The following is a 10,838-nucleotide window of genomic DNA, read 5'->3' on the forward strand; positions in this document are numbered from 1 at the left end:
CTTTTCGAGCGTATTCGCAGTGTGCACATTTTTTCGGTTTTCGTAATTCATATTTAATGAGCATTAATATAGTATTCGAAAATATTTCAGAGCTAAAAATATACCATACAGTGCTGAACAAAGTAAATTTGCACAAAAAAGCGTAAAAAGTAAAAAATAAAAATTTTAAAATTTAAACCGGAAAATACAGTGAACACAAATGTGAAAGAAATTGCGAAGAATAAAAAAAAAATTATTTCCCTCTCTCAACATCGATGTATGTTGACTAAGCCAAATTGCTTGGATAATGAACACGTTTAGCAATTTCGATGTCTTCTGCTTAGGCAAGCGTTCAGCGCGTGGCTATACGCTGCTCGGCTCGAACGATGAAGGTATGGTGCTATATAATTTCTTAGCTAAATGTATTTATGTTATTATCTATCAATAGCATTTGATGTCATAAATTTTAAAGTATTATAATGGCAATAAAATTTTTTTCTAACAACTGATTATTTATAGCAATACGGTGGTCTCACTTCGAGTTTAAATGTTTAGTTTTTTCGTATCTGCGACTAAACTGGTGTAGTTATTAGAAAATCACAGTTAGTGTTAGAAAACATCTGGTGTCGATTCTGGACTTTTTTTTTTAAATATTAAATAAAGAAAATTGTGTTCTAATAGTGCGTGTCACTCACTGGATAATTGAATAGCGCAAATGGAGAAGCCAAGAATGAATAAGTCCTACAATAACAATAAATAGTTCATTTTTCAGATCTGCTGTTGAAAGTAATTAATTTAAATAACCTTTACTCACTGTCATTTTTGGAATAGATTTAGATCTTTTGTTGCGAATCTCGCATTCTCACGCTTCATACCCAAAACATTAAACAAATGAACCGATCTATAAGATATGTTGATATCTTCTGCTACTCTTTGATGCCAGAAAGATAATTTTGAAATACTATTTGTTTAACTTTTCATTGCCGTAATACCAAATTGTGAAATAATTTTCATCATCAAAGTATAAGCTTCGACCCTAATGTTATACTCCGTCTTAAGTAGTTTCTTACTCAAAATGTTCTATCTACCACATATGTACGTACTTCACCATTTAGCTCCGATAAGTAATACCGCGCAGAAAGCAGCTTTCAGTGATATTAAACAAGTAAAAACGCCGCTAGGAACTTTTATATAAACGCAATGGAAGGCTACCAGGAAACTAAAACTTCTCTGTTAAAACTAGAGCGGACTAGAAGGTTCTCTGAGTACAATTCATCTCTGTGATTTATTCATTACAAGAGTGTCCGTGATACTCTGTAAGTATCACTATTAATAATGTTCCATAGAATACCGAAATAAAGTAAATGGTTATAGGTTAAAAACGTACTCACGAATTTGGGTCCTTCCTTTGAGCTGTTAATGGCAATTCCTTTGAACTGTTATTGCCTTATTTGTGGTCGCAGTCGATTATCCTAATTTTTAAGAGTTGAAAATCGGTGAAATACTTGAGATGCAAAACTTTATTAAAAGTAATTTCCATATGAATTCGTCAGTCATTGGGAACCGGTTATCTCCAAACCTGACTTTAAGTGAGGAATGTTTCTTGTTTTCTTTAAATATAACGCCAGTTTCGTGCTTAATGCAGTTCTTTAATTTTTATGGTAAAGCAAACTAATAAGATCAAAGTTGACGGACAACAAAAACTCGAAACGCAACATCTAGAGTTAATACACTTACTTACTGCTTACATTTAGACTGAAAGTCTTAGCCACAGAAAATACACCAAATGCTATTCAAAAGTGAACAAAATGGCAAAGTTCTATCACAAAAATACGCATCACGTGGTTCTTCTGACTAATGTATACGATAGCATTTAGATTTTGATCTCATAAGTCATTGTATTAACTTTGTAGTTTCCCTGCAACTAATTGACTCCTCAATTTCACTTTGTAATTATATACTGTGAGGACAGGAAACACACAAGTGCTTCCTAAAATTTCCCATTTTAAAAACACACTTTCATAATACCAAAAATTGTACCACCTTAAATCGACGTTTATTTATTTAACGTCAAGTGTCCCCGTTGAAGGGAATATTTTCACTAACAAGTTCGAGTGCTTTAAACAAAAGGGAGCGTGACTGATTAAAATATCAATGCGATTTGTTTACGATTGCTAAAGTTTTATACAGTATTTTTCTCATCTGAGGCCTATTGGTACAGGGTAATGACGACAACGGCAGTATGTACTGCAATGTTATCTACAAGTGGTTATTTACTGCATTTGTTATATATTTCAAGTGACATATCAATGGCATTAACCATATTACTTTGCCCTCATGCGCATAGAATAAAGGCTTTAGGAAGTATTAGGGATTTCTGTTCAAATATCAAAGTCTTACATACTTTATTTAGTGATTTCTAATTATGAAAATCATACATTGTGAGTATTATTTTTGCCATATGAGCACTTTTTTTTTTATATCTGAAACGAGAAGTTACTTCAAATATTGTGAAGTTAGCTGTGGTTTTCCATTTTATGTCTCACATTTGAGATTTTTGTACTTTATTGCTTTTGATATTTCCAATTCAATATTTTTTTCAGATGCCTCTTGATTTATTAAAAAAATTTATCCAATTTTAATTATAATTACTTCTTAAAACCCCGAAATTTTTGCTGTCAAACATTGTCAGTAATTGAATTTGGTCGGGAGGAATAACCTTTTTCCTCCATTTCACTCATACACAGATTCAAGATCATGACATTTTATGTTTTGGTTTAGTCTTCGCTTTAGTCTTCTCTTTTGTGATAATCATTTTATCAAAAGATTCATAAAATATGAATCATATTTTGTTATTTGTTATGATGATTGATATCGTATTTAGGAAGTCGTAAACCCTACCTGATAAATTGCATGCTCTTTTTTATTATTTTATAAAACGACTGTCGTTGGATTTGAAGTCCGTTTATTTTAAGCAATCGCGTAATTGTTTTTTGTTTTGAAAACAATTTACATTTTTGTACTTTTATTGTGAAGAAAAATGCATTGTTTTCTTTTAGAGTGGGTGGTTGAACTGATTAGACTTCCACTTCTGCGAAATATTGACTAACCCTGTGTTAATTGCAGTAAACAGTGTAAATGAATATTTAAAGATAGTATGTGGATATGTTTGTAATGCGGGTAATACTGGAATAACAAAGTTATAAATACTAATGAAGCGAGCCAAAGGCATTAGGGTCTTATTTGAAAGAGTGGATAATGGAATTTAGTTGATATTTGAGTATGGAAGTAAAATTGAAAGTAAAAATTGTAAAATATTAGCACGGTTTTGAGTATTTAAGCGCCAATTAAAAAAAAAAAAAATCCGAAAATTTTGAAGACTTAAGTAAAAAATATCTTAGTAAGGTGTTCTCATAGCTTCCAATTGAGCGAATGCAGTAGATGATATACTCCAGTTATCGAGTTTCATGTTTAAACCATAATTAGCTCAGAAAAATCTCATAGCAATGCAGAGTATCCATCTTGTCTAACCGGTCTTTCAGATTAGAATCAAGAGTGTTTCCCTAAATCCAAAGTACATATCTCTCTTTATATTTTGTAGTTTGTAATATGTATATGAACTAGTCCCTCAGTTTTTGAGATTCCGAAGAAGCTGCTTATTTGTTGGAAGCGCCGCTTTTCAACCACTGTAGGATATTGCTGTCATATTATATAAACTTATTCATCAAAATCCAGATAAATATTTTTGTATACCCTTTTATGATATAATGAAATTTTAATGCAAAAATGCGCCTGAGAAGTTATAATACCCATCTTCAGTACAACAGCAATCATTGTGGTTCACGTGAATACCTGCCGACGGAGACCTACCCTCATGATACACACAGATCAATACAATGCGTTGATCAGCTCCCCACATAATAAATGCTTTTTGCACGTATTTTTAAGTTCCAATTGGTCTAGGTAAAAGGGACACCTTTTCCATCTTGTTTGGATTCAAAGCCGATCTAAACCTCTGCCGTGCTTCGAGTCCGGCAACCGGCCGCAGTGCGACTGCAAACTGGATTGAATTTTTCAATTCTACCTGCCTTTAGGTTGAAACCACAGTCACTAAGAAACTCCACAAAGGTCCAAATCCAATAAGCAGATTGGAGCTAACTCCAAGAGCTAACTGCTTCCCGTGGTACCAGATTTAAGTCTCCGGTCAGACCTTGTAGCTTTTCTTACTACCAGTTGAGTACCCGACCCTTCAATGACTGGTGACATTTATCGCTTGAACTTCAGATGTCTTTTAATTAGAAGGAAACTCATTATAAGTCTATAATCTAATTTCTAGGCAAACCAAAAATACATACACAGTGCATTTGAATTTTAGTCGCCTCAAAACAAATTCTACCCTTTTTCCCTTAATATCCTTCAAATTTGTCGTTTTCTCCGTTTTTTCTGATATAGATTGCTGGTCCTTCAGTGTATTAAGTTTGCACCTACATAAATATGTATATATGTAAGCATATTGATTACTTTGTCTTCTTTAAATTGAAATAGAAGTAAAATAACATTTGTCAATTTTTTTTGTGGGCTTAAAATTTATTTCATTATTTCTGAGATCATCGCTTCTATTCACGTTTTCACTAGGGCGTTACAAATTATATGTTGTCTAATACGAAAGTAAAATATAAAATATATACTTAATTTTTTTGCACAAAAGCTTTTGTTTGCTAAAATTTTAAAAATACTGAATACCGCATTAAACTATTCATAGCTACATACATTTAAAATCAGTCAATGTGACTTTTTAAAGAGTAATGAATATAAAAGAAATAACTAAAAAATAAATTGCAAATTTTCCGAAAGTGCATTATACATAGCTAGATATGCATATAAGTATATAGAAAATAGTAACGTATGTATTTTGCATTGTGATTTGTAAAAACTGAATACGACAAATGCATGCAAAATTGTATCTATAATATATAGGGGATTAGAAAAAGTCTTTTCGTATTTCTAATCAAACTTCAACTTATTTTTTTTTCTTATATTTATAATGAACTTTAATGAACCAAATACCATATGTGCCATTTTGGTCGACCACTTTTTACTATTTTTCCGCTAGAGACATTATACCAAAAGTGTAAAACTTTTCTGATTCTCGGCGAAATACTGCGACAAGTAATTCTTAAGTTCGTTAGCGATGCCATGGCTGCTTGTGTCAATCTTTTCCATAATTTCATAGACTTTTTAAATGATAGGTCGACCTGAGCGAACTGCATCTATCTACATGAACTGATACAACATTATCTCCGTATACTTCTCAAATTTCATGTGTGGCTTGCGTGGCATTCTTCTCTTTTTTATAAGAAAATTCCAAAACATTGCGAATTTCTTCATTATTTTCACTCATGTTTGAATAGCTGTAACTTTTTCAACTTCCCAAAATTAAATTTTTTGTTTGGTTAAATGAAGCTTAAAATCTCACCTTTCCAACACTATAAGAAAAGACTTTTTCAGCTACCAAAATTAAACATTCTCATCTCTAAAATTTGCCGAACAATATTTCATAAAGTCGTAGCTCGTACCTCGAATAATAGTTTAAGTTAATTCCCGAAATTCGAAAATATGTACTACTGTGGTCAAAAAATAAGAAGACTTTTACTAATACGTTCAGAATGTTGGAAGAGGCCTTCGGTGATAATCGTTTGTCCCGAGCAAGTGTGTTTGATTGGTAGAAATTATTCAAAGAGGGTCGAAAACGCGTTGACGACGAAGCATATACAGGACGGCCATCAACATCAACTGATGAACAACATGCTTGAGAATCGACGACTAACAGTCAGCGATCTTTCTGGCATCGTTGGAATATAGGAAGAATCAGTGAAAACCACTTTTAAATATCAATTGAGCCTAAGAAAAGCGAAAGCTCGATTGGTTCAAAAATCACACATTTTTTTTGAAAAACATCGTCGTCCTTTTAATAATTTTAAAATTATGAACAAAGTCTTACTATTTTTGCTCATAGTAGTAATTATACGTTGTAACTCGCCTGGGTATTTTAAAGAGGGCACTTCCTCAAATAATATGTATGCTAAATCGGCGGCCAATAAGTTTTTATTAATGCCGTTTTATCTAAAACTGGAGTGCTATTGATGAAAATTTAATCAGTAATCATTTCAATTCTAAACTAAACTTTTATATATCGAATATAGTAAAATGAACCCAAGAATTGAAGTCTAAGGAGTTTGCTTTAAACATACTCAACACTCATGAGCAATTCATTAGCTCAGCTGGTGTACACACAGGATCGCAAAATATAAAGATAACATAAATACATGTGTGTAAAGATATAACTCTGATTTTACACACAATTTATTATTAGCACACAGTTCATCAATTAAATCTTCGCTGTACCGTTCTATAAGTTAATTTATTACTCGTTTAATATCTTGAAGTTATAAAAGATATTAGCAAAAATCACCTTTAGGCAATTTTTTTTAACAATTTCGTTTATAAACAGAAAACTTGTATTTAGTGGCTTCTCGTGTAGACAAGTAACTTAACTTATTGGTAAATCTAATAGTTGTTACTTATAATCAATTAGTTTATTTCTTTGTCATTTAATATTTAAATATTAAAATAAATTAATAAACATGGTTAAATAGTTGTACGTGTTGAGATTTTTGGAGAGTGTCAAACGAGGTATTTTTTACGTGCCAGAATTACAATTAGAGATTGCTAGCTTTTAAAAAATCTTCTAAATAAATGTATATATTTTTGAGACTTTTTATATGACCCATCGTTTAGTACCCTCGCGAAAATTGTATTGAAATTCCATTCTTGAAATGTATTTATTGATTATTCATCAATTTAAGTGAAGAATAATTACTTTATTAACAATTTATTGAAATTGGAAATACACAAAAAATTAATCTTTGCATGTACATACGTCCATTTACATTATCTTATAATATATTTAATGTAATGACTACTTTGTATGGATGCACGAGGTATGTTCAAAAAATAATTGCTGAAATTGCTGTCAGCGAGTCACTTTCAAAGCCTTTTAAGATTATCTCTATTTTTGAAAAAGGAAACGGTTACAAGGAGCCATGGCTGGTGAACATGGAGGCTTTGTCACCGTTAGAGTATTGTTTTTGGTCAAGAATTCACGAACAAACGAAAATTGCTAAGCTCATGAAAACACCTCTAACATTAGCGTCTATTAAGCAATGAATACAGTTGAAAATTGTACTGTACTTCAGAGACATTTATATTAACAAAATAAAATAATAAAGTTTCAAGCCGTAAGCCCTGGCAGCTAGTGCTTCTTACTCTGTAAGATAATAATTATATTATTAATTTTCATTTAATAAATAAAATAAAGTTTTAATAATTGGACTCTCCAAGCCCGCTAATTCCCGTTAATTTTTGAACAAACCTCGTACTTGCACACTTTTGGCAATTCATTGGTGCTTGATGATTTTTGTTTATTTATCAAATTCTATGATTATTGATTGATATTAAAGATTAATTATACTTTTAAATTTTCATAGTTATTATTTAACAATTTACGTCAATGTTAGTTGTCAAAACAATGAAATATTTTGAATTTATCATTCCATAACAATCGTCTATTTAGACATACCACGTATTGATAATAAACCAGTTTCAAGAAGTACTTTATCAATTGACTATATCTCTACAAGTGTGCCGTGCGCTTTCATGAAATGCGCATGTCGAAACATAAATTGAACTTCGGTTATCAGATATTTCTTTTGTCTGTAAGTGTTCTTCTTTTTTAAAGTCTTTATTAAAATTCTTAATAATAAATCTAATATCATGGAGAAATCCAAAAAAGTGTTTAAACTTGAGTAAAGTAATATCATGAAGAAATCAAAAATATTTGTTCTATGTGATCGTGAATTCTCTAGCCCATATTACGTCGAGCTTTCTTGCCATCCAAAATTTGAGACAAATTTTTTGTTCGATATTTTTATCCAAAGTAAAAATCCCAACACACTACAGAGGTGTACCAACTTAAGCAGCTGGTGTCAACAAACTTATTGACAGAATGAGTTCATGTTTGGCATGGTAATTAAAGATAGTTCTACAAACATTTTTTACACATCATTTACCCGGGGAATTTAATTACAGTTTCCGGGTGCTTTCTTGTGACAATGGCATAGACTGCACAGTAGTCTATAGCCAACTATAGCTTCCATTCGAATTATTCGTTCAAAACCCTGATAAACATTTTCATAAAATATCAATTTTTTTCGTTTTGAAAGTTGTTTATATCAAACAACATGGTTCGAAATAGCAAAATGTTTTCTGTTGGCTGAATGGTATTAACCGGAAACCATCAACCGCGCCTGATGAAAAACTGAACTAAGCATCTTATAGCCTGGCAGACGGCAGCGTTAGCTGCATTAAGCCGAATTATTTCAGGAGTTGGTGAAATTAACTCTATTACTAACTTCCAATTAATCCTCACAATTTTAGCGAGTTGTCTGCATTTTTGTTCTGAAGAATAAAACAAGCTTTGTGTTATGATGCAGTTTCAAAAATGACATGTTGATATGATTTTGTGATAAAAAATGGTTTGCAATAATTGCGCAGCTAACAATCACAATGTTTATCTTCTTCAAACTCGCATAGCTGCCGTTTGTCACCTACAAATTTGGACCTGTTTAAGTGCCCAGTTGGTCCGAATTAACAGTGCCGTCTGTCAAGACTATTATAAAGATGTAAACGGCTTATTCTATGATACTTGGTGTAGATGTATTAATTATTACAATTAAATATAATAAGCTTGAATTTCGTGACTAACAAATTTTCTTCGTCTGAACAAAGCTATAATTACAGTACAGCTTTAATTTTCAAATATAGTAATTTTAAATAATTATAGAAAATGAAAATGCGTTTAGTCTGAAATATAGTTTTTATTTTAATAGCGAACACACTTAAGTGTCCAGAAGAGCACATGTTTCTAAATATTACTGCCAATCAAGGTATCGATGCTTCTAGCTTGGTAAATTGAACTATATATTTACAACCAAAACAGATAGACACAATCAATAACTATTTCAAGCTAGCGTCTGTGAATATTAAAGTGAATCCCCTATAGTACAATCATCGTTAAATGTAGATTCCAGGGCGGAAATTTTGCGGAAACATATCATAATATATAAAAAATAGTAAAAGAACTCAAAATAAAAGTACAGATCGAAAAGCACGAAAGCGCCACTCCTTTCAAGAAATAAAAAATGTACCTGAACATTACCAGACGTGCATATGTGAGTGCATATCCGTAAATGATTGAAATGCGTAGTCTTTCTCCGTCGAATATAAATATTAACTACACCTGTCGGTTATCTCTCATCTCGTCTATAGTATGTTATCACAACAAAATATGAAAATGAGATCGAGACAACAGCTAGTCGGTAGGCGGTAAATCCCATTCACTTTCGAAAAAAGTTACATTTCCATTGTCTGCGCAGAAAAGAACATAATTTACTAAATGCGAGGGATAAATATGTGAATCATGTCAGAATATATATATTTTTTTTTATAATGTCATCAGTAATATGTAAACACATATAAAGGAAGTATATACATATCTTAGCAATTCTTTAATTTATATGCAAAATTATGTATTTTTTTATTGTATTGCGCGAAACATTCCCGCTAGCTCCTCAAATCTCACTTTGACGGTAGCGTTGCGCATTCAAGCTGATTTCCTAATTTGTTAAGTGTGTTATCGTGTTCAATTGTCACTTTTGAAATGAATTACTGCACAGGCTGACAGTAAATATATACGTTACTGCACTTACATATGTATGATTCCGTAAGCTGTAACTAATACTATATATCCGTGCAATTTTCACAACACATAGAATTTCTTTTTATACTTTAGATTAGTTATAGCATATATAACTATTAGGGTGAGCCAAGAAAAATTAACAAATAGAATTCATGGGTTAAAATATTTCTTCAAGAAATCGATTTATCTTAATTTTAAAAGGTTAGGAAGAACATCAGTCCTATTACTTTCCGTAAAAACCACTGTAGTTTTTGACTCACCCTAATGTCTATGTACACAGTTGAAATTTCCAATGGCGGGCTCAAAACTACGACGAGGAGAGGGCTCCCAATTTCTATTAATTTTGAGTTAGTCCACTTTTTAGCATCGGGTACTACATACTCTCAACGTAATTCTCAATGTTACCACAAAATTTTAGAAGTCATTGATTTGAATTAACTGGATTTTTTTAGGGCTTGATCCATCGGTTTACATTTCAATTATGTTTTATATGAACGTTTAAAAATTCAACAGAACTAGATTTTTTTTATATTTTAACAAGAAGGTCATCCCTTTTATATACGCCTATGCGTACTATTACTCACAAGTATGGGTGCAGCTTTAAGTGATTTTATAATTTAGGAAAATTTTCAAGTATTTTTCTATTTAGTATTTTATTAATTAAGCAATGATACAATTTTTTTTCTGATTATTTAACCACCCTGGCGCTTTAAAGTCAAGTTATTAAGGTCGATTATCCAGTCAAATAATTATCTATATAATTTCGTTTCTTTCTGGAATTTAAGTGTGCTATGCCCAATCCTCAAAAAAGGAGACCCCACAATCTGCGCCAACTACCGTGGGATAAGCCTCCTCAATATCGCATACAAGGTTCTATCGAGCGTATTGTGTGAAAGATTAAAGCCCACCGTCAACAAACTGATTGGACCTTATCAGTGTGGCTTCAGGCCTGGAAAATCAACAACCGACCAGATATTCACCATGCGCCAAATCTTGGAAAAGACCCGTGAAAGGAGAATCGACACTCACCACCTCTTCGTCG

The 10,838-nt window shown here is 31.9% G+C and overlaps 1 protein-coding gene across 2 annotated transcripts in view; it reads left to right on the forward strand.

Moving 5' to 3' along the window:
- The window catches only part of LOC108976614 (solute carrier family 41 member 2), a 75,174-nt gene that overhangs the window by 14,726 nt on the left and 49,610 nt on the right, over positions 1–10,838 (forward strand). Inside the window, exon 2 of one of the 2 annotated variants that reach the window (XM_018945843.1) lies at positions 91–371. The exons of the other annotated variant lie outside the window; for it this stretch is intronic. Coding sequence (XP_018801388.1) covers positions 287–371 — 85 coding nt within the window. The 5' untranslated portion in view covers positions 91–286. The remainder of the gene's footprint in view (positions 1–90; positions 372–10,838) is intronic. 2 annotated transcript variants of the gene reach the window in all.

The sequence above is a fragment of the Bactrocera latifrons genome, unplaced genomic scaffold (assembly GCF_001853355.1).
Source record: "Bactrocera latifrons isolate USDA-ARS-PBARC rearing strain unplaced genomic scaffold, ASM185335v1 scaffold_115, whole genome shotgun sequence".
In the NCBI taxonomy this organism is placed as follows: Eukaryota; Metazoa; Arthropoda; class Insecta; order Diptera; family Tephritidae; genus Bactrocera; species Bactrocera latifrons.